This window comes from Dendropsophus ebraccatus, chromosome 3 (genome assembly GCF_027789765.1).
Source record: "Dendropsophus ebraccatus isolate aDenEbr1 chromosome 3, aDenEbr1.pat, whole genome shotgun sequence".
Lineage (NCBI taxonomy): Eukaryota > Metazoa > Chordata > Amphibia > Anura > Hylidae > Dendropsophus > Dendropsophus ebraccatus.
This window is the reverse complement of record NC_091456.1, coordinates 61942538-61966957: the sequence shown is the minus strand read 5'-3', so window position 1 is coordinate 61966957 and position 24420 is coordinate 61942538. Positions and strand designations below refer to the sequence as shown.

General features: G+C 43.8%; 1 protein-coding gene across 5 annotated transcripts in view; it reads left to right on the top strand.

The window, feature by feature from the left end:
- Window positions 1–592: 592 nt before the first annotated feature.
- The window catches only part of LOC138785690 (zinc-regulated GTPase metalloprotein activator 1-like), a 61722-nt gene continuing 37894 nt past the window's right edge, over window positions 593–24420 (top strand). The window contains exons 1-5 of one of the 5 annotated variants that reach the window (XM_069961886.1): window positions 593–604; window positions 13179–13304; window positions 17435–17521; window positions 20107–20203; window positions 22160–22251. In XM_069961886.1, coding sequence (XP_069817987.1) covers window positions 13199–13304; window positions 17435–17521; window positions 20107–20203; window positions 22160–22251 — 382 coding nt within the window. In that variant the 5' untranslated portion in view covers window positions 593–604; window positions 13179–13198. Of the gene's footprint in view, window positions 605–3703; window positions 3834–3862; window positions 3995–4230; window positions 4569–13178; window positions 13305–17434; window positions 17522–20106; window positions 20204–22159; window positions 22252–24420 lie in introns of those variants that run through there. The other 4 variants (XM_069961883.1, XM_069961881.1, XM_069961884.1 and 1 more) reach the window with 4 other exon arrangements.

Sequence of the window (24420 nt, the reverse complement as noted above, 5' to 3'; positions counted from 1 at the left end):
AATGTGTTGCCCAAAAAAAAACCTCAGCAGGGTGCGTTGCTGTGCTCCCAAATGTGTTGCCCAAAAATATACCTCCAGCAAGGTGTGTATCTGCACTCCCAGATGTGTTGCCCAACAATATACCCCCAGCAGGGTGTGTTGCTTTGCTCTCAAATGTGTAGCCCAAAAATATACCTCCAGCAGGGTGTGTATCTGCACTCCCAGATGTGTTGCCCAAAAATAGACCCCCACAGGGTGAGTCGCTGTGCTCCCAAATGTGTTGCCCAGAAATAGACCCCCAGCAGGGTGCGTACCTGCACTCCCAAATGTATTGTCCAAAAATAGACCCTCAGCACGGTGCGTACCTGAGTTTGTGTACCACACTGTGTGTCCTAAGCCCCTTCCTAGGGGAGTGCATAAGATGCTGAGCATTTCTAATGAACTTTTTTATAAAGCACTTTTATGTCTCAATTATCATGTCAGCATAGAGCAAAAGTTGTTTACAGCTAGCGAAGCCGGAAAAGTGTTCCGTGATGATGTCATCAAGACTGTGATGACATATATAACTGCCAGACAGGCAAGCAGTTCAGTTGCAGCCAGGCAGCCAACCATGTAGGTAGCAAAGGTAGGTAGTTGGTAAGGAAGATGCAGGTAGGTACAGTTCATACCATTTAATTTTGATATTTTGGGGGCCAATCTATGCCTCTGCATACCGCTATAGTTGTGAGACGTTACCATTGTTTTTTTTTTAGAATAGCTAATTTGTAGCTATCTATATGGATGGATGGACATACTGACAGAGATAGAGAAAGATTGAAAGATAGAGAGAGATGGATAGGAGATAGATAGGCAGGCTGACAGCTGCATGCGTAAATGCTATCCATGGTAAAGCATGTGCGGTGTGAATGCGGGGCGTGGTAAAAAAAAGAGGGTGGTGTTGCTAGGTAGATGAGACATGGGGCAGTGATAGGTATTAGATATGCAGTGAGAAGGGAGAGCCGCCAGCCACCAAAGGAAATCAACCATGTCAGACGTGTGTCGTCTGATGTGGCTTGCATGGCGTCTCCTCAAGAAGTTGCAGTGGGTAGAGGAGTATGGTAATTTTTACCAGAAGCCACTCCCTTATTGCTTCTTCGCCTTTTGGCTAAGATGAAGTGTAAAGTACAGTGGTACCTTGGTTTAAAAGTAACTTGGATTGAGAGCATTTTGCAAGAAGAGCTCAGGTTTTTCAAAATTGTAACTTGGTTTAAGAGCATTGCCTTGGTTTAAGAGCTCCCTGTACTGGGTGGGAGGGGCATGGTCTGCATAGTGGGGTCTACAGCACTGTACTCTTACCCAGGAAGTCTCCCTCACCTTCTAAATCATAGCAGATCCACTTTAGGCTGGGGCTTGCATCAGGGAACATAACTGTGGAGGTAATCTCTCCATAGCTGTAACCCCTCTCTCCCCGGACAGAGAGTGCTGCTATACTGCGCCCATATCTGCCCTGCTCATTCCTTCATGCTCCCTGCAGTCTCTATCAGCCCTTGTGTTTCCCATCCTCTCCATTCCTGCTATAATCTGCCTGCACTTACACTCAGCCATTCACACTGCTGTATAGTAAAGTCCTCCTGCACAGTTCTGTGATTCTCACTTCCTGATTGGCCCATGCTGAACACACACCCCTTCCCCATTGTGATCATGTGACCACACCCACCTCTGTCAGCAGACCTGCTTCTCTATTCTAGCCTGTTGTACTACATTACTGCATTATAGGAATCTGCAGCTCCATCCTTTATCTACAAACTGCAGCTGTTTTTTCATTCTCATGCACTTACTTTACATTATACACCACATGTTGCTTGGCTATACTCTACAGTAACCTATAATATAACATTTGCACCTTTTAAATGTTTGTTTTACTTGTTATTCAGAATATAAGATCATTATATTTGTGGTGTGGAACCAATTGTCTGCATTTTAATGATTCCTTATGCTTTGGTTTAAAAATTATTTGGATTACATGCACGGCCCTGGAACGAATAATGCTCACAATCCAAGGCACCACTGTATAGTACAATGAATGATTGTATCTGGGGACCTTGTGTTGAATGGATTTTTATAACAGGGAAATGGACAAGCAGCTTGTTCTGTCCTATGCACCCAGCTGGGTGTGTAGCTGTGCTCCCAAATGTGTTGGCCAAAAATACACTTCCAGCAGGGTGCGCATCTGCACTCCCCAATGTGTTGCCCAAAAATAGACCCCCAGAAGGGTACGTAACTGAGTTTGTGTACCACACTGTGTGTCCTAAGCCCCTTCCTAGGGGAGTGCATAAGATGCTGGGCATTTCTAATGCACTTTTTATAAAGCACTTTTCTGTCTCAATTACCATGTCAGCATAGAGCAAAAGTTGTTTACAGCTAGCCAGCAGGGAAGGTGTTCCATGATGATGTCATCAAGGCTGTGATGACATATATAACTGCCAGACAGGCAAGCAGTTTAGTTGCAGCCAGGCAGCCAACCAGGTAGGTAGCAAAGTTAGGTAGTTAGCAAGGAAGATGCAGGTAGGTACAGTTCATACCATTTAATTTCGATATTTTGGGGGCCAATTATGCCTCTGCATACCGCTATAGTTGTGAGAAGTTACTATTGTTATTTTTTAGTTAACATAATAAACAATTATTATTTACCTCTCTGCCTTAGGGCTATGTTCACATAATGTATTAATTTAATTAATGACTGTTCTTTTTAGGATGTCTGTTGGTAATGAAGTTAAAGAGGAAGTCAGAAAGAGAGAAAGCAGCAGGCAGGGGTGCTGTCCCTGTGCCTCCGCTGCACTCCTCTAGGGCAGTGCATCTCAATTCCAGTCCTCAGGCCTCACCAACAGGTCATGTTTTGAGGATTTCCTTAGTATTTCACAGGTGATATAATTATACTCAGTGCATCAGGTATTATCACTGGTGTTCTTCGTATGGGATATCCTCAAAACATGACCTGTTGGTGAAGCCTGAGGACTGGAATTGAGAAGCACTGCTCTAGGGTCCCGTTTCAGGCTGCAACCCGGCCTCCTCCAGAATGATAACAGTCGTCTCCCGTTGAAATCTAGCGCAGTTGAAGATGAATCGGCAGTAAATTATTCCGGAGGAGGAGGGACAGCCTGAAGCCAGTGTCTCAGACCCACCTATGTGGCGGCCATATTGCCGCGTGGGGAGCCAATGGCTTCTTACCCTGTTAATCAGAGCCTGCATTTAATTGCCAGCGCACATCAGGAGCACTTGCAGGTGAAGGGCCAGGACAGTCAGTACGCGACTATCAGTACCCGGGAGGACCACTGCAAGTGATGTCAGATGGGGCTCAGGCCATTACAGTGCCGGACCACAGGGCCACCTACTGCTATAGTGCTACGTCTTCTCCTGTCTTTTTTCAACCGTATTAACTATGATGGAAAGGGACTAGAATAGGGCAATGTAATGCAGATAATAACAAAGGCTTTCTTAGGGTGCGTTCACACCTAAAGGATCTACAAGTAGTAAAACAGAAGAACTGCATGAAAAGCTGCCGTGCAAAGTCGTATAACGCTGTGTCAGTATAACGCTGTGTGCCCCCCGCCCTGTGCAGCTGGTCTGCCATCAGTTACATAACATGTATTAGTACATTGTACATCTAATATATAGGATGAGGCTGCTGTACAGTGCCCGCCTCACAGACACAGCCCGCTGCGGACTCCCACCACTCCTCAGCACACAGTACAGCGGCGCCTCTCTACCAAAGAATCCTCGTTTCTGGGGGAAGCATTTAGCGGATGCACCGGAAGACACCCGGCGGCTGCAGTCCTGGGGCTGTGCTCCGTGAATAGTGACCCCCGTGTGGTGATGTATGAATCTCTCGTGGTAGCGATGGTTACTATGGCGATGAGCCGCTTCCTTTAGGCAGGACAGGCCACCCTGTGTAGCTGCTATGATTGGGAATTTGCAGAGCACCGTGTACAGCAGTGACCGCACCAGTGTGTATGAAGCCTTAGAGGCGTCCTGCTGTGTGGGTCACTACTCAGTACACATCTAGTGCTGTCACAGCCCTCCTATATAAGACTGTGCATATCTGCAATAGATACTGTGGTAGAGGGGATGTTCCTGTAACCGTATTACTATATGGGAGGGCTACCACATGTAACTCAGATGGGACCACAGCCAGACTAGACATTGTGAGGGGGACGTATCTGCTATGTGTGCTGGGGCGCCCCCTGCTGGATGCTCATTCTGGTGCAGTTTGCCTTCGGTGTCAGTATAGGACAGAGGGCTATGGCTGCTAGAGGGTGCTCCTCATCCCTTCTATCACATGAAAGCTCCCTATATTCTAAAATGTGTTTTCTATGGAGAAGGGTGGGGTAAGCTTTTTCCAGACTGCGCTGACGCTGGCTTATCCCTCAGGGAACAAAGGGGTGCAAAAATCCAGCACACCTGACCCAACATCTGTCAGTGGAGAGTCGCTATACTGTTGACTGAACCTGCAGCAAGCAGTAGGTTTGGCTGATTTTAATATAAAGTGTAGGGACACCATTAGTCATAGTACACATTCCCTCTAACCCTCTAAGTGGTTTCCTGTCTAGTAGGTAGGTGTTTTTTTATTTTATTTTGTGCAGTGAAGATAAAAAAGGTGCCTGACAGCGCCTGATCCCCTCTGCTCTCCACTTCTTCTTCTTCTTCAGACCTGTGATGTTCTATTCTTGTAGGAAATGTTACCTCGTCACAGTGATTGGCTGAGTGGGCATTTCCTGCAGGAACTAAACATCACAGGTACCAGGAAGCAGTAGAAAGAAGAGGAAGGGGGTATAGGGGCGCTCTGTCAGAATGGCATCAGCAAAAGATGAGGGCAGCATCCTGAGCCCTATTCCCTGCCTAGACAACTCCTTTAGGGTGCCCGGCTCCCTGGCATCCCACTCAGCCAATCATTAGCTGCGGCATGATAGCGCACTGATTGGCTAAGTGAGACTCCAGGGAGCGGGAGTGCGGGCAGGTAACGTATTAGCCCGGCAGCGGTATATTAAGTTGGAAGGGGGTACAGAAGGATAAATCCGCTGCGAGAATGTAAAGCCATAGAAAATGACAGTACAGCCCCCCCCCCCCCCCCGCTCGGGCAGCATCTGTGATAAGATGCTAAGAGCGGGGGGATATGCGCCGCGCTGTAATGACAGTGCCACACGGCTGATTCATTACAGCACCGCGCATTTTTTTCTGGAATAAATGCGACTCTTTTCCATGGACCTTGTCTAGCATTGCAGTTTAGCCTGAATGAGGTGAATTTGGTTTAGTGGATACAGGCAAAAGTCACAAAAGTCCCCCCAAAATCACACTAAAACTGGCAATGGTGCAATGGCCACAGAATTTTAAAGGGGTTGTCGGGAGCATACATTTTATTAAATATATATTTAGCTATGGCTGTTGTAAATATAAAAATTTGTCATACTCACCTACCCCAGTCCCCCTTAGTTCCCAGTCTAATGCCATCTTATTCCCTGCCTGTCACTACTACTTTTTCCTTGTGAGACAAGTCATCTCAGCAGAAATTACCCGCTTAGCTAAAAATTGGCTGCATTGGAGTCCATCTTCAGTCAGCTATTGGTTGAGTCGACAGTTCCTGCTGAGACGATTTATCTTTGAAGCAGCGAGAAGTAGTTATGAGTGGGAACTGGGTGATGTCAGACAAGGATATACAGGGAATTGTAATGGTATACAACAGAAGTTTTTTATTGCAGTACTCTCACTGTGTTTTAGCATATGTGCTGTTGATTCTGTGGTTGGCCACATGTTTTATTATACGCATCCGCATGTGGAACTTGAGCAGTTGAGTCTGAGACAGTATTCATGACACAACTGCATTGTATAGCTTGACCCGTATTAGGGTATCTATTAGAGATGAGCGAACCGGGTTCGTGTTCGAGTCGATCCGAACCCGAACATTCGGTATTTGATTAGCTGGGGCTGCTGAACTTGGATAAAGCTCTAAGGTTGTCTGGAAAACATGGATACAGCCAATGACTATATCCATGATTTCCACATAGCCTTAGGGCTTTATCCAACTTCAGCAGCCACCGCTAATCAAATGCCGAAAGTTCGGGTTCGGATTGACTCGAGCATGCTCGAGGATCGCTCATCTCTAGCATCTATGCATGTACCGATGGCGGTGTGCAAAAAGCCCCTCCACAGCCTCACAATAATAACCAGGACTAATAGCAAGCGAGTACATGTGGTTTCGCAGAGATTGCAGCTGTTTTCAAGACCATTCTTAGAGCTTCTTCAATAGAACTCGTAGTCTTGCTTATTAAAAAAGAAATTGCTTAAAGACACATAGCTCACATCAATAATATGTACCAACGCCAAGGGTGGCTGGTGAAATACTGAGGTTACATAGAGAGATACCATTCTCATCTGGCAGGCGGGTAACGGTATGATCAGACTAAATGGTTCCCAGATAAGAGATATACTGTGTAATACTGGGAGGTGATAGAAGCAGCTAGGTGCAGCACTTAAAAGGGTTATCCACTACAAAAACATGGCCACTTTTCCCCCTTCCTTGTCTCCAGATTGGGTGGGGTTTCAAACTCCGTTCCATTGAAGTAAATAGAGCTTAAAGGGGTTATCCAGTGCTACAAAAACATGGCCACTTTTCCCCCTCCAGTTGTCTCCAGTTCAAGTGTGGTTTGCAATTAAAGGGGTTATCCAGCGCTACAAAAACATGGCCACTTTTCCCCCTTCCTTGTCTCCAGATTGGGTGGGGTTTCAAACTCCGTTCCATTGAAGTAAATAGAGCTTAAAGGGGTTATCCAGTGCTACAAAAACATGGCCACTTTTCCCCCTACAGTTGTCTCCAGTTCAAGTGTGGTTTGCAATTAAAGGGGTTATCCAGCGCTACAAAAACATGGCCACTTTTCCCCCTACTGTTGTCTCCAGTTCAATGTGGTTTGCAATTAAAGGGGTTATCTAGCGCTACAAAAACATGGCCACTTTTCCCCCTACTGTTGTCTCCAGTTCAGGTGCGGTTTGCAATTAAAGAAGAAGTCCGGCCAAAACAATTTTTTAATATGTTATTACTAGGGATGGTCCAAACCTGCCGAGGTTCGGGTTCGTATGAACCCGAACGCTCGGCAGTAGACTCCCCCTGTCTGCCCGCTCCGTGGAGCGGGCGGATACAGTGGGAGGAACGCCTAGAAAACTGGGATACAGCCTATGGCTATGGCTGTATCCCAGTTTTCCAGGCGGTCCTCCCGCTGGATCCGGGTATCACTACCGAGGGTTCGGGTTCGTACGAACCTGAACCGAACTCGGTTCGGACCATCCCTAGTTATCACTTATGGAAAGTTAGACAAATTTCTAATGTACATTAATTATGGGAAATGCACATATAGGGCTATTTCCCTTAATTTAGTAGATCAGGGAGACTTCAGATTCAATAAAAAAACGTGACGTCACGAACTGGGGGTGTAATTACAATGGAGTGTTCGGCAGGGGGCGCACTATATATAGACGTTAATGAGTACCATTGACTTCTATATATAGTGCGCCCCTGCTGGACACTCCATTGGAATTACAATGGATGTGTATGTAAATGTAATAGACAGTATGTTTTTGATTGCATACATTTATGAAATACTTTGGGGAGCAAGTGTCCTTGCTCCCCAAAGTAATCCATAAATGTATTTAACCAGTACGTTTGGAGGGCACCGAGCAGGGAGGGAGAGAAGTGAATCTACCTCCCCCCTCTCTGCTCGGTGCTGCTGCTGCTGCTGCCATATATACACAGTACTACTCCCCCATTATCTGCTCATATTATGTGCAGATAATGGGGGAGTAGTACCTGTGCTATCCCCGTAACGAACGCCGCCGCACAGCTGCTTGTCCCAAGAGCTTCCCCCCCTCCTCCCAGCTGCTTGCCCCCTCCACCGCTTCCCCTCCTCCTCCCAGCTAACAAGTTCTTACTATCGCGCTGATCATCGCCGCCGCTTACCTCCTCTTTCCGCTGCTCACCACTGCTGCTCTCTGCTCGCACATACTTGCGGCCGGGGAAAGGAAGCACCGGGAGCGCCGTGCTCCCTGCGGGGTGGGGGTGCTTCCTGTCCCCGGCCGGCAGGCAGTGCGGACCGGGAAGCGGTATGTGGGAGCAGAGAGCAGTGGCGGAGAGAGGCGGTAAGCAGTGGCAAGTGACGGCGATGATCGGCGCAATAGTAAGAACTTGTTAGCTGGGAGGAGGATGGTGAGCGGCGGAGGGGGCATCCTGAAGCCCTTGTGACAAGCAGCTGTGTGGCGGCAGCTTTTGTTATGGGGATAGCACAGGTACTACTCCCCCATTATCTGCTCATAATATGAGCAGATAATGGGGGCGTAGTACTGTGTATATGTGGCAGCAGCACCGAGCAGGGAGGGAGGGGGGAGGTAGATGCACTTCTCTCCCTCCCTGCTCGGTGCCCTCCAAATGTACTGGTTAAATACATTTATGGATACTTAAGAATTCCATAAATGTATTCAATCAAAAACATACTGTCTATTACATTTACATACACATCCATTGTAATTCCAATGGAGTGTCCAGCAGGGGCGCACTATATATAGAAGTCAATGGTACTCATTGACTTCTATATAAAGTGCGCCCCCTGCCGGACACTCCATTGGAATTACACCCCCAGTTCGTGACGTCACGTTTTTTTTAGAGAATCTGAAGTCTCCCTGATCTACTAAATTAAGGGAAATAGCCCTATATGTGCATTTCCCATAATTAATGCACATTAGAAATTTGTCTAACTTTCCAAAAGTAATAACATATTAAAAAATAGTTTTGGCCGGAGTTGTCCTTTAAGCTCCATTTACTTCAATGGAACTGAGTTTCAAACCCCCACCCAAAATGGAGACAACAGTAGGGGGAAAGTGGCCATCTTTTTGTAGCGCTGGATAACCCCTTTAATTGCAAACCACACTTGAACTGGAGACAAGAGAGGGGGAAAAGAGGCCATGTTTTTGTAGCGCTGGATAACCCCTTCAACACTAGAAGGAACTGTGAGGTTCTTCATAACGGTACTATGAAATGTGGATGTCATCTGACAAGTCAGATAACAAACAACAGCTGCTGCGTTGTCATGATAAACCACCTAGACGAGAAGCACATTGACCAGACCACAGGCCAGGGTGTGCCTTCTTGGCACAAGATGTTTTTATATGAGTAAACTCTGCCCTATCATGCCTGGTACATTGTTATTTATCTGTTGTAAGGAAGTAAGAGGTTGTCCAGCAAAAATCTTTTTCTTTTAAATTAACTGGTTTCAGAAAGTTCTATAGATTTGTAATTTATTTGTATTTAAAAATCTCAAGTATTCCAGTATTTATCAGCTGCTGTATGTCCTGCAGGAAATGTTGTTTTATTTCCAGTCTGACACAGTGCTCTCATCTCTGTCCGAGACAGGAACTGTCCAAAGTAGCAGCAAATTCCCATAGAAAACCTCTCCTGTCTGGACAGTACCTGTCTCGGACAGAGATTTCAGAAGAGAGCACTGTGTCAGACTGAAAAGAAAACATTTCCCGCAGAACATATAGCACCTGATAAGTATGGGAAGACTTGAGATTTTTAAATAGAAGTAAATAAAAAAAATCTATATAACTTTCTGAAACCAGTTCATTTGAAAGAAAAAGATTTTTTGCTGAATAACCCCTTTAATTGAGCAAAACATTGGTGATCCTCCATAGCAACGGCCTCCCCATTAGAGCTATTCAAAGTGCTCCTATTTGCCACCAGCCAAAGTGCTCCTATTTGCCCCCAGCCAAAGTGCTCCCATTTGCCACCAGTCAAAGTGCTCCCATTTGCCACCAGTCAAAGTGCTCCCATTTGCCACCAGCCAAAGTGCTCCCATTTGCCACCAGCCAAAGTGCTCCCATTTGCCACCAGCCAAAGTGCTCCCATTTGCCACCAGCCAAAGTGCTCCCATTTGCCACCAGCCAAAGTGCTCCCATTTGCCACCAGCCAAAGTGCTCCCATTTGCCACCAGCCAAAGTGCTCCCATTTGCCACCAGCCAAAGTGCTCCCATTTGCCACCAGCCAAAGTGCTCCCATTTGCCACCAGCCAAAGTGCTCCCATTTGCCACCAGCCAAAGTGCTCCCATTTGCCACCAGCCAAAGTGCTCCCATTTGCCACCAGCCAAAGTGCTCCCATTTGCCACCAGCCAAAGTGCTCCCATTTGCCACTAGCCAAAGTGCTCCCATTTGCCACCAGCCAAACTGCTCCCAATAATGCCAACTTCCACATTGCCTCCTTCTTTAATACCTATGCATCTTCTAGAGCCTACGCGAGAGATGGGGAATATTCAGCCCTCCAGCTGTTTCAAAACTACAATTCTCATTATGCATTGACAGTCGAAACTAAAACTTCAGCTATCCAGGCATGATGGAAATTTTAGTTTTGCAACAGCTAGAGGGCCGGAGGTTCCCCATCCATGTCACCTACACTGATCAGTGCAAAGGAGCAAGGACAAAGCTATGTGCTCTGGTGCAGATCACAGGTAACGCTCTGCAGGTCACAACAAAATTGCCTTTCATGACATACTTTGCTTTCTGTTCTGTGAATTATTTACTAGTGGCATCAGTTCCAATGTCCTCTCCCTTATATACTATATGGCAGATATGCCATACTAGTGGGAGGGAAAAAAAAAATTTTTTTAACGTAAAGCACACATTTTATGAAGTGTCACACCATTAAAGCAGTTCTATAAATTGTAGGGTGGGGTCATCATGACACTTGTTTTTCTGGCACATCCCACAGATGCTTGATTGAATTGAGATCTGGGGAACTTGGGGGCCAAGTCAGCACCGAGATATAAATCTTTTTTTGCTAATATCTAAATGAGGCTCAAAAGCCCAGGGAGTATTCCTCAGCATAGTAAATGCCCAGGTAAATTCAGCTCATGTCCTCTTTATCTAGTTGCTGTTAGTCAAATAGGGTGGGTAAGCAGATACGGAGGTGGTGAATAAGAGGTCACAGGCTGGACTTGCCTGGGCTTTTACCGAACTGGGGAACACCCCCTGGGCTTTTAAGTCACATTTACACATTAAGCAAAAGGTTTATATCTCTGTGCTGGAAAGGACTTTAGCGATAAAGGTATGCCTAAGATCATAATAACTACAAGCCCTACCTGACCATGGGCTTATTTACACCCCTGTTTTCCTGCTGAGAGATCCTCTTTAAAGTTAACATGGTCTGGTGCCCACATGCCCATTGTAGTGGACAAGGGTCAGTATGGTCACTTTGACCACTCTAGGGCAGGCTGCAATATAGTAACTTTTTTGCACTTTGTGCTACAGTAGTTGGTCAGTGGGATTGTACCAGACAGGCTAGCCTTCTCTCCTGATTCGTCTTAAGGAGTCTTGGGGGCTCATGACCATGTCTGCGGTTTACCTCTCTTGGCCATTCTTAATAGGTAAGAACCACTTCATACTGGGAACACCCACAAGACCTGCCAGTTTGGGGATACTCAAATCTAGTTGTCCAACTTACATCCGAACAGGGCCGTATTTACCACTAGGCATCCGTGGTCTGGTGCCTTGGGCAGCACCAGGGAGCAGAGGGAAGGAAACAACTTTTTAAAACATTTTTTTTTTAGTATCCCACCTCATGTTCAGACTTGCCAGTAAATCTGGTGTCTTTTCGAGAGGGGGTGGTATGGCGGTATTGGTCAGGTTTGGTATGGCAGTGTTATCCAGTCACAGTATGGCGGTTTTGGTCAGGTCTGGTGTGGTAGTGTTATCCAGTCACAGTATGGCGGTATTGTTCAGGTCTGGTGTGGTAGTGTTATCCAGTCACAGTATGGTGGTATTGGTCCGGTCTGGTATAGCAGTGTTATCCAGTCACAGTATGTTGGTATCAGGTCTGGTATGGTGTTTTTTTCCAGTCACAGTGTGGTGGTATTGGTCAGGTCTGGTATAGTGGTGTTATCCAGTCACAGTATAGTGGTATTGGTCAGGTTTGGTATGGCAGTGTTATCCAGTCACAGTATGGCGGTATTAGTCAGGTCTACTATGGCAGTGTTATCCAGTCACAGTATGGCGGTATTGGTCAGGTCTGGTATGGCAATGTTATCCAGTCACAGTATGGCGGTATTGGTCAGGTCTGGTGTGGTGGTGTTATCCAGTCACAGTATAGCGGTATTGGTCAGGTCTGGTGTGGCGGTGGTAAATGTAACGCCTGGAGCTATTAGCTACGAATCCTGTGGTGAGAATTCCTTCAGACAATATGCAGACTGCTCTAACTTTCCGCTTTATCTGGTCGGTATAGACCCTCAGTATATTCTGCAGTGCCATTCCGGAATCTACTAATTCAATTATGTCTTTTTGGAGCTTACTGTCACAATGATATTAGCAATCATTTATACCAAACCAGTTCCCCCTGTCTGTACTGTATGTCTGTGGATGGTAGGGGAGAGATTTGGAGGAAAACCATGCTCTAGTGCTGCAAGACCAGAAGTGAGCTGAGGTCAGTCTGTGAGAGATGGGTCCTTGTGATTCTATCTATATACCCAGCAGGATGTGTATAATCAGAGATACTTTAATGCAATTTCCCAAGGGCACTTTGAATGTTTAAGGGGAAACAGGCTGGAACAAAGTTTTATGTTGTTAATGGTCACTACATTGCCAGTAATAGAAGTATCAAGGACAGCCTCCTCTCCATGACAAAGGAGCCTTTCAGAAGGATTTCTCTAGTCAGCATGTCCCTGCAAATGTTTCAGTTTTCATCACATCTCTGAACTATCTAAGAGGCCTACTTCTCCCTCAGGATGAAGGGAACCAAGGTCCTATATAAAGCAGCTGTATGGGTGTATTCACACTTTACACTACACTTATATATGTCAGCAAAGCAGCATAACAGTATGCCATGGTATACCACAGCATATTCTGGATTCATGTTCTATGGACCAACGTAGACTAAAAATGACTATGTTCGGTCCATTTCTAAGCGTATACAGTTTTTTGCAAGGCCACAGCGTCTTATAGCATGTGTCCAGCAGGCAAAGGTGATTGTTGGCTTGATAGCAGTTCCAGGACTAGCTGTTAGCATATGCCAGCTATGGCAGTGAGAAGATTTAGTGTGTTTGGTCTATGCAGATGCTTTGCATTGCTTATCATTACGTTTTTATGTTTCTCCTTAGTAACATGAAAACTGTTGTCTTTGTCGTAAATCTTTTTACAGTGCAAGGCCATATTGCCCTTATGGAGGCAGATGAAGACTGCCCAGAGCTTGTTCCCATCATAGATTTGGTACAGAATGAACAGTCACAGGACAAGATTCCAGTAACTATCATAACAGGTTACTTAGGTAAGTGCACCTTTAGTTCTAATACTTGGTACTGCAAAACAACCTTTCCTAAACTGAGGGAAAGCATTGCATTCTGGAACCAGTACTGCATTCTGGGAACTGCTCAACCAGGAAGTACAGAAACACAATACAGAACAACACCCTTCCCCAAACAAATGGATTTTTAGTTGTTTTAAAACTGGGATAGATAGGTAAGTAATGCTATGTATAAAAGTTTTTTTTTTTTAACCTCTACCTGGAGTTCCCCTTTAATTGACCCCATCTATACGTCCCCTAGGGGCACTTTAAAAAAGAGTAAAAGAAAAATCATTAAATAAAGTAATTTAAATTTCTTACATAATTTATATAATTGGTATTGTTGCATGTAGACAAGTCCCCACATCTCAGAAATAAATTTTAAAAAAAGTTTAGAAAGTTCCATGTACCTCAAAATGGTACTAATAACAACTTCAGATCACACAGCTGAATACACAAAATAAAGAATTTATAGGGGTCAGAATATGGTGGTGTAAAGCAGTTTGGTAGCAGATGTGGTAGTACTAGGTACAGTTTTTAGGTAGTAAAACATTACAAAAATGAAACCGTTCAAAAGTTGAGTTTTTACAATTTTACCCAACAAATAAGTTTTTGGGTTTCTCTGCAGTGAAAAAATAAAAATGTTAAATGAAAATTGGCTGCAACTACATTAGGCAGCTGTTGAACATCGCGTGCAAGTGTATTTTCAAACACACAGAATGCTTGCGACATGCACCCACCATCTCCTGACTCTGAAACTATACTACCAGAGACTAGCAGAAAGAGGATATGGCTCTCTTTGGCAACTTCATAGACACTGAAGAGGTGGTAGGCAGGTGAGTTCAAAACAAAAGCATTGGTGTCCCATTTTGGAGATTGTGGATTTCTGACCTGAGCATAGGGCACAAGTTAAAGGGCTAGTCCCCCAAAAAAAGTTTCTTTCAAATCAACTGGTGACAGAAAGTGCCAGTAATTTACTTACAAATACACAAGCTGTATTACCTGCAGGAAGTGGTGTACTCTTTCCAGCGTGACACAATGCTCTCTGCTGCCACCTCTGTCTGTGAAAGTAACTGTCCAGAGCAGTAGCTCCAGTTGGTTTGAAAGAACACATTTTGGGTGAACTACCCCTTTAATTTGACTTAAAAATACTCCTTTAATTGTAGAACTGTTGTGTCTGTTTTTCACACCAAACATACACTCACCGGCCACTTTATTAGGTGCACCATGCTAGTAACGGGTGGTCTTCTGCTGCTGTAGCCCATCTGCCTCAAAGTTCGACGTACTGTGCGTTCAGAGATGCTCTTCTGCCTACCTTGGTTGTAACGGTTGGCTATTTGAGTCACTGTTGCCTTTCTATCAGCTCGAACCAGTCTGCCCATTCTCCTCTGACCTCTGGCATCAACAGGGCATTTCCGCCCACAGAACTGCCGCTCACTGGATGTTTTTTCTTTTTCGGACCATTCTCTGTAAACCCTAGAGATGGTTGTGCGTGAAAATCCCAGTAGATCAGCAGTTTCTGAAATACTCAGACCAGCCCTTCTGGCACCAACAACCATGCCACGTTCAAAGGCACTCAAATCACCTTTCTTCTCCATACTGATGCTCGGTTTGAACTGCAGGAGATTGTCTTGACCATGTCTACATGCCTAAATGCACTGAGTTGCCGCCATGTGATTGGCTGATTAGAAATTAAGTGGTAACGTGCAGTTGGACAGGTGTACCTAATAAAGTGGCCGGTGAGTGTATGTTCCTCTATGTTCTGTAAACTAATAAATCTATCAAGTACTTTGTTACAGATACCCTGGTGTTGCCTGGATGTTTATAGTAAAACTTAAGTCTTCCCCTGATGTATTTCTGGAACACCTCCCAGATAGATCAAATTTGCGCAGCCCCCATTTAATTGTAGACACATGTATTTTGAACCTGTATTCTAGAGCTCTTTAAGACCTTTTTTAGAATCTTGTTTTCTGCTTTTGGGTGGGGCTTAAGGTAAAGGATGGAGATTGGCAACAACAGCTGTGGTGCTTCATGCCTACCTGGCAGAGGGGGGTAATCTACACTGGTATCTCCCAGCATGGTACAGAGCTGAGTGATTGGCTCCATTAAGCCTGGGTATTATTTCCATTTGAACTCTATTGTGACCATCTATATCTTGTCTGTCTTGTGTACTATTTGTACTGGTTGTATCAATTCACTTTACGAATCGCTTACAGGTGATCCTAATCCATGCATGCTTGCTACATACGTGTCATAGAATTTTAGTTTATGATTGCCATTTTGGCTTTGGTTCAATTTGCCTTGGGTCTTTTGCTGAACGCTTATTGTTGGGGGAAACGCATTGAGATTGTGAATTGCTTTTCCTAGCAGTGGGGTAGGTTTAAGATTGGACTGTTGTGTTTTTTTTTTTGTTTTTTTTTTTGCAGAAATCAGTAGTACAGGTGATTTTAAGAAACATTGTAATTGGGTTTATTAGACAAATATGCCATTATCTGCATTCAAAAAGACTTTCCCCAGGTCCCCCCCTCCTCCCTCCTCTCTCTCATCCAGTGCTTATTATCAGGAAATCTCGACTCGAAATCTCGGGCCCTGAAACCTATGGAGGGGGGAGGAGGGAGGAGGGAGGAGGGAGATTAGTCACCAGCAGAGAACAGAGAACAAAGGATTGCACAGTGGGAGCTGTGTGAAAGCCGGTATTCAGAGGTCGGAGAGGTCAGTGCTGACTTCAGAGGAGAGAGCCCGGTGATGTAGCTGTAAATTAACTCTTTGTTGTCCTGTTTTGGTGCCTCATCTCCCTCCACCCCTCCCCTCTCCATAGACAACCATGAAGACAGGGAGAGAGCTTCAAGCTGCTTTTTCATGATAAAAATGCATTTTTCGGCTAATAAACCCTATTACAAAGTTTCTTAAAATCGCCTGTACTATTGATTTCTGCAAAAAATGTAAACAACAGTGACACTTTAAAGCGAATCTGTACTCTGTGTCTGTATCTATAAATAAAGCTTTAAGAAAGGTATAACTGTAATTGCTAGCCCAAGGGTTGTGTATTATTTCTTTTGTTCTTTTTGCACATTATTTACTTGGACCACAGACTGTTATGAATTTTAAGTATATGTAATTAATTTTTATATCCTTCCTCTCAACATAGAGATTACTGAAAGCTACATCACCTCAGCATAGCGATAACCTACTGCCTATGGAGGGGGTGGCGCTATAAGGGGGAACATGATAAAAAAGCTCTACTTACCAATGGTGGCCAGTGAGCCTGTGACATGGTGCTGGGGGGCGGCACAGGGAAGGATAAGTACAGCGTTTTTATTATTTTCTCCCCTGCCTGCAGCCAATCTTTCATTTTTGGTCAGAGTTCCCCTTTAAATTTGGGTTAAGGGGACTACTAGGACCCTGTAGAATATAGACTGACTAAATCAACCTCAGGTTTTTCTGTCTGGTTTTTCTTTCATGAGTCAACTAGATGATCTGTAAGATGAAATCTGTAAATCTCGACAGCTTCTTATGTTATGCTGAATTTGTTATGTGCTTTAAGTTTGTGTATAAAACACCTCTTATCTAATCAAAGAGTCTAGAAGTTTACAAAACAATTCACAAGTGTCCTTTTTTTCTTTTTTGACATCTCATCTATCTCCACTGTGAGCACTATAGCAGGAACAGCTGGCAGTATTAAAGCTATTTAAGTTTTTTCCTAGCTTAAATTGTATGAGTATTAACAATTATATGACCAGTTACTTAGTGATTATTCCTTTTTTTTGTAGTTGCTATTGCTTCATGTAAAAACTATCAATAATTTTCCCTTTATTTGTTTTGACTTAAGTGATTCCCCTACACTTCCTGGTGTTTCAGTGTATTGTGGTGCAGCAGCGCATTCTTGTGGTGACTTCTGATATAACATGCTTTGTAGCTGACTCACTATCACTTGCTAACAGTAACTTACAATTGTTATTTTTTTAAGTGACTTGTGTATAACTCCTTACGTCATCTGTTAGTTAGCTGTGTAAGACTAGCTATTTCATGCAATTAAGCGGGTATGATTGGTATTTGGATGATATTCATGCATATTATTTTTCCTTTCGTATTCATTTAATGTCTTTATGTTTTAGGTGCTGGAAAGACAACACTCTTGAATTACATTTTGACAGAACAGCACAACAAAAGAATAGCAGTTATTGTCAATGAGTTTGGTGAAGGTAAAATATATATATATTTTTTGAGCATTATTCAGAGCATCATGGGGAACATCAATGATAGTACCACTTGTGTTTTGTAATTTCTAAAGTTAAAAAAGCAAACTAATATGGCCACCATTACATTTTCTAAATGGGTTGCTACGCTGTAGTATATGCCTACTTAAATAGGTATATTTATTTGGCAAAGTAATGTGTGTGGTGATAGATCCTGTGTCCATTTTCATCTCAGAGTGAAAAATGCCCATGAATAAAGTATAGTTGGTCCAAAAATCATTTAAGTATTAGGGAACTGTAATTAATGTTGTGGATCTTTTTCAGTGACCATGATCAGCACATGCAGGTAGCTGATCTTGCCGTCCAGGATCCTCCATTAGAGGAACAAAACATCTGGTGTACTTATTACAGTTTCTATTACCCTAAAAAATATGGCTCACTGACAGAATGTATTACCTATCCGCAGGATAGGTGATAAATGTATGATTGTGGGGTTTCGGACCACCAACAATATTATTAAAGAGGTATTCTTTCATAGGATATGCCATAAAAGTCTGAGTGTAGGACCGGCATCGATCTCAAAATTAAGGATTCCTAGTCCTCTCTAGCTTGGTTAACCCTAGAATGCATACCTGGGGCCTCTCAGGCCCGCTCTGTCAATTGTTTTACTATTTACTGCAAAAAACAGTGCTGCATCACACGCTATGGTTTCTTAAACTCCTGCATTACTTAAACAGCGTAGCTAGAGATACTACACCGTTTACACAACTCCCATTAACCTCTAGATGAGTCTTTAGGCTATGTTCACACACCATGGGGGAGATTTATAAAAGGGTGTAAACAGGGCCGGGACAAGGAGTTTTGGTGCCCTAGGCAGAGAAGGCAAATGGGGCCCCCCCCCAGTGTGGACTGTACACTATGCGGGGACAGCCAGGAGGCTATACTGTATGTGGGTCATCACAGGCTCTGCAGAGTATTACCACACTGCAGACTATATGGGAGAGTCCAGTATGTATACTGTACCCCCTGAATGTAACAGGACCGTGTATACTGTACCCCCTGACTGTAACAGGACCATGTATACTGTACCCCCTGACTGTAACAGGACCATGTATACTGTACCCCCTGACTGTAACAGGACTATGTATACTGTACCCCCTGACTGTAACAGGACTATGTATACTGTACTCCCTGACTGTAAATCACTGGTGTCAGGGGGATTAGCCTGTACACAATAAACAGAATATAAGTGTTCACCAACCTGTGGCTCCCAAGCTGTGGCAGGACTACAACTCCTATCATACTGTGACTGTTGTAGTTTTGGAGCAGCTGGTGACCCACAGGTTGGGGAACAATATGGGAAGTGCTGTGTATAGAGGATCAGTGCAGGGATATGGGGCAGCCCTGTGACCTAGGTGACCTCCCTCTCCCAGCATTCCCAGCTCTCCCAGCATTCCCAGCATTCCTACACCTAAAGAATGATGAGTCAGTCAATGAACTCACCAGACAGCAGCCCAGCAGTCGGTACAGCCTCCAGCAGTCAGACAGAGAAGAGGTCACATGGTGAGGAGGGTGCGGAGCCTCTGTAGGTCCTGGCAGGTCAATGATTTTTTTTTTTTTTTTTTTTTTAAAGAAATTGAAAATGCGCCCCTGTAAATTACCACTAGATGGCGCCCTAGGCCATCGCCTACCCTGGCCTACCCTTTGTCCCGGCCCTGGGTGTAAAATTTAGACTGGTGCAAACTACCCACAGCAACCAATCACAGCTCAGCTTTAGGCAGTGCTGAAAGGAAAGCTGAGCTGTGATTGGTTGCTGTGGGCAGTTTGCACCAGTCTAAATTTTACACCCTTTGATAAATCTCCCCCCATATGTTTTCGTAAAACCACGGCCGTTGTACAACGGCCGTGATTTTTACGGAAATATACATGTGATTGCTGCCTAGGAATCCCAGCCGGAGCGTATACACATAGTATACTCTCCGGCCAGGATCTATCGCGGCGCTGCAAACAACTGACATGTTCAATGAATAGCGGCCAAAGAAAACCCTGTCAGTGCACACTATGGAGCGAGTGGATCCAGCCGCTCGCTCCATAGCATGCAGTGGAGAGTTCTGAAGCGGGCTTGCACGGATGCGCCCGCATCAGAACTCTGCGGCCATAAAGATCTTTTCAGAAACCGGACGTTCCATGACCCAGCCGGGTCACGTAACGGCCGGTCTCATACGTTGTGTGAACATGGCCTTAAACTGCATAAAACTTAGGCTGGAGTGGGCCAGGAAATAACTCATTAGGTGCTGTGGACTTCTATGGGGACTTTCTTTCTCTGGCACCTACTACCTTTTTAGTTGCATATTGGCTATAGGATACTGTCTAGTTTTCTTAACACCTAACAAGCAGATTATGTTTATTTTAATTTACCGAGTTTATGCCTTCTTGACTTTGTATTCAGTTTGTTCATTTCTAGAATTGTACCATAGATGGGAGCCATGTGAAACTTTCATAGTCATTGGAAAATCTACCTGAATGTGTGCAGTGTGGCTCTCACAACATGTTACTTACGTTTCATAGTTCTTTTATTACGTGCTTTACAGGAAGTGCTGTGGAGAAGTCTTTGGCCATAAGCCAGGCTGGTGAATTGTATGAGGAGTGGTTGGAGTTAAGAAATGGATGCCTATGCTGCTCGGTAAAGTAAGTCATAGGAAGAAAAAATATATATTTGAGACCCCTTTGATATCTTAAGATTCACATGAGATTCATGTGTAATAGCTTGGTGTTCAATCGCTAGTATTTCAGAAAATAAATACTGTATATTGTGAAATAGATCACAGAATTATGACATTTATCACCTATTTTCTTTAATTTTATTTATAAAACCAAGTACTGATATGTATTCTGTTTTTCTAATGAGTTTTTTTTTTTTTTTCCTCAAAACAGAGAGTGTCAGCTTACTATTAGGCTTAGTGGCCAATGTGAAACACACAATTTCAGAATTATTTTTAATATACAGTAGGTAGTGACAAAAAGAAATAAAGAAAAATAATTTACAAAACAAATCTTAAAAAATAGGTTTAACATAAAGTTGGATACAAACAGATTCCTTTAGAATTTGTTGTCTCTTAAAGGGGACTTTCAGTTTATTGTATAGAAAAGCATTGTAATGTTTACAGTATGTCACTTATACATACTTTATTCTTCTATTTTTGATGATGACATAAGATGGCTGCACATAGAGCATGTGACATACATGTCCTCCACTGCACCTGCACTAGTTTCTTGTGTGCAGTGTATTGCTATGGAGGACACTAAGTGACATATACATCATGTACATCTCCATTTCAAGACATCTTATTGACAGGAGCCTCACAGAAAGACAGGAGCTGCCTTCACATATATATGGATAACAGGATACAGCACAAATGAAGTATGTCTAACTAAGTGACTGGGGTAATTTCTTTGTATAAATGTGCTCAAAATCTTTACTTTCTCATTACCTTGACACCACTGCTGCCATGGAGCCCTGCTCTCAATGCGCAGCACTTCCTGTGTTTGGCTGAGCAGCCTCGGGCCTACCCTAATCAGCTGCTGCAGTGGTGTCCTGTCTCAGCCAATGGCTTATGGTGACCCCAATCCTGGAAGTGCTACATGGCGAGAGCAGGACTCCATAACAACAGCAGAGGTGTGGAAAAGGGAAGTATTCTGAGCTGATGGACTTTTATTTGGTAGTCAACAGACAGACATAGCTTCTCTTCCTTAAAAACGATTAATTGCCGCAGACAGAAGAATGCAGTGTTTCTTAAAAAGAGTTGTTGAGACAATCTCTATAAATGCACAGTCACACATATAATCTACCTCTGTTTTGACAAGATATTTGTAGCTCTAACATGAACTGAAAATACAGCATTGTGAATGTACTCCAGGGTCTAGTCACACAGACAGGGTCTGCAGCAGATTTGATGCTGTGTTTCCATAATTACATTTACATTGATATCTGCTGCAGATCTTGTACGTGTGAATTGACCCTTAGTTTTTTTTTTTGTAATAAAAGTTTACAGTCCCATAGACTTGAATTGAGAGTCATGCAAATGCATAGCCACCTCTTCATTTAGCCCCGCTTGGATGTGGTTGCTTCATGAAATTTAGAGTTAGTGGGCATCATTCTGTCTCCTATAATACATTGATTGCATATCCTGTTATTATTTAAAAAATGTCTACAATCAAAAAACTTCAGAAAAGATAAAAGAACAACAACAAAAAAAGCCAACCTAAAGAACATTTGAGTCTAATAATAATCATACTTTCATGTGAGATGATCTGTTTTTGAATGTCTAGCTGCATGGAGTCATATGGAACCAGCAATCTAGTGTGTCTTTACTCCAGTCCTCAAGTATCTCCCCCCAATACTGGTGGCGATTACTGACCTACACTAGATATACAGAAGGAATTCTTGCTTCTCACGTACGTTTTGCCCTAGCTGCTTTATTATCATAATGCCCACATGAGAATTGTCAGTGCTTCTTTTATTCTTTATCTTCATTTTGTATCCATTCCTGGCTTCAGCTCATATAACTGATATAAAATCTGCCATAAAAACTGCTGTATATTGAAAATTCAAGGTTAATAGTCTTCAAACATTACATTTTTAAGGGACAATGGGCTGAAAGCAATAGAAAATCTAATGCAGAAGAAAGGAAAATTTGACTACATATTGCTGGAAACCACAGGTTTAGCAGATCCAGGTAATTGAATTAATCTTAGATTTTCTTGTAAAACTTGTAATAGCAGGGGCAGTACAGTATATGGCCATGTTTCTCAATGAACATTCTTCTGTCTACATTTCTCTATGGAGGAAATTTATCAAAGTATGCATGGGTGTACTTTGTCCACAAGGTGAAGATTATCTGTGCCTTTTCCCTAACATACACCCTGCTCACTTGATGGGTGGGTGGAGGCTGGCTCAACAAGGCGGGGAGGAGGGGTCCTCTCCTCCTGCACCTGATTAATGATGTTCTCCGCCTGCTAGTTGGTGTAAAGGATGGCAAAAACCTGCAACTTCTGTCAGGCCCAGGTCTGCTGGATTTACTAAGAGGTGTGTGCCTGTTAGTAAATCTGTCGGGGCTTTATTTAAGACTGACATATGGGTACACTGGTCTTGATAAATTCCCCCCTATGTCTTTACTGTATTTATTATTCTTTCATACACTTACTTTTATTTACTATGCAACATTAATCCTGAACTTTTGCAGGGCATGTAATATACAGTATGTAATCTTTGTTAGAGGCCACTTTTGTCTGCATTTAGAGATACCCTTTACTTCAAGTTTAAACTTTTAGGGTCTTTCATACGTTAAAGTGATTGTACCACCAGGCCCAGGCTAAAGCACTGGAGGCGGGATGACCCACCCCCAGTGGGAAGAAACCCCAGCCCCTCCATGACGTGACTCCATTAGAATCAATTGAACCCTATCATAGAGGGGCTAGGGTTTCCTTCCGCTAAAGGTGGGTCGGCCCACCTCCAGTGCTTCAGCCTGGGCTTGGTGGTACAGTCAGTTTAAGACACATCAGTTTAAAGTGTATCTTACATATGACAGATACACTCTAAAGTAGATCTGTTAGAATAAAGGTTAAGTTCTATTTTCATATATGGCTAGTAATATAGGTTAAAGCTGTAGTGCGGCGCTTAACAATTATTCACAAAATAACACACATTACAAAGTTATACAACTTTGTAATGTGTGTTATGTATGTGAATGGCCCCCTTCCCCGTGTTTCCCCCCCCCACCCACGCTGTATAACTTTGTAATGTGTGTTATTTTGTGAATAATTGTTTAGCGCCGCACTACCCCTTTAAAGGAGTTATCCAGGGAACAGAAAAGAATAAAATGAGGGGTCACATTGCTTCTTGTCTCCAAAGGTATACTTCCACAACATGCCAAGGGCAGAAGTGGAGTGCTGAGGAGCAGAACAGATAAGATACCGGTGTAAATAACTGCCATTATTTCAATATAACAGCCATTGTTTTAAAATAACAGCAAATATTTGCTATTAAATGGCGGCCATCCACTCAATTTCAACAATGTGTGAACAGAGCCTTTCTGTGTTTTTAATCCACTCCTGGTTTTGGTTGCAATATGAGGACCACAATACTGACTGAAATATATGTAGTGTGAACCCAGCCTAATGTATACCTTATTAAAAATAGCTGCTGTCATAGTAGTACAGACATAACCTGTCCTAGTACACAGCAGGCTGGGATGCGTTGTGACACAGAGCACAGGACTGCTAAAAGCTGTTCTCACTGCACTGCATGCTATTCACTAGCACATTACACTTCACATACATTTATCCTAATATTTAACTGTAAGATTGCACAGCTGTGTACCCACAGTTCCTCCACTGTGCCTGTTTGCCACTGAGATACTGGAGGAGCTCAGCACAGTCACAGCTGAAGGGCCACAAGGTTCTAGATGCTGGCGTTAATATTTTCATCAGTAGTGTCTATGTAGTTCTGCATAACCTTACAGATGGCAGACACAGCTCTACTAAGGAGGGATATGCTATAGTACCTTTAAGGGAACCTGTCACCCCCCGTGCCGGGGTGACAGGCTCCCGACCCCCCGTTAGAGCCCCCTATACTCACCTAATCCCGCCGGGTCCCGCTTCTGGAGGTGGTCGGGTGATGAAGATCTCAGCCGCTGCAGCCCGGTGCGCGCACTGAGAGATGAGTCCAACACCCATAGAGAATGACGGAGCGCTGGACTCTCCTGTCATTCTCTATGGGTGTTGGACTCATCTCTCAGCGCGCGCGCAGGGCTGCAGCGGCTGAGATCTTTATCACCCGACCACCTCCAGAAGCGGGACCCGGCGGGATTAGGTGAGTATAGGGGGCTCTAACGGGGGTCGGGAGC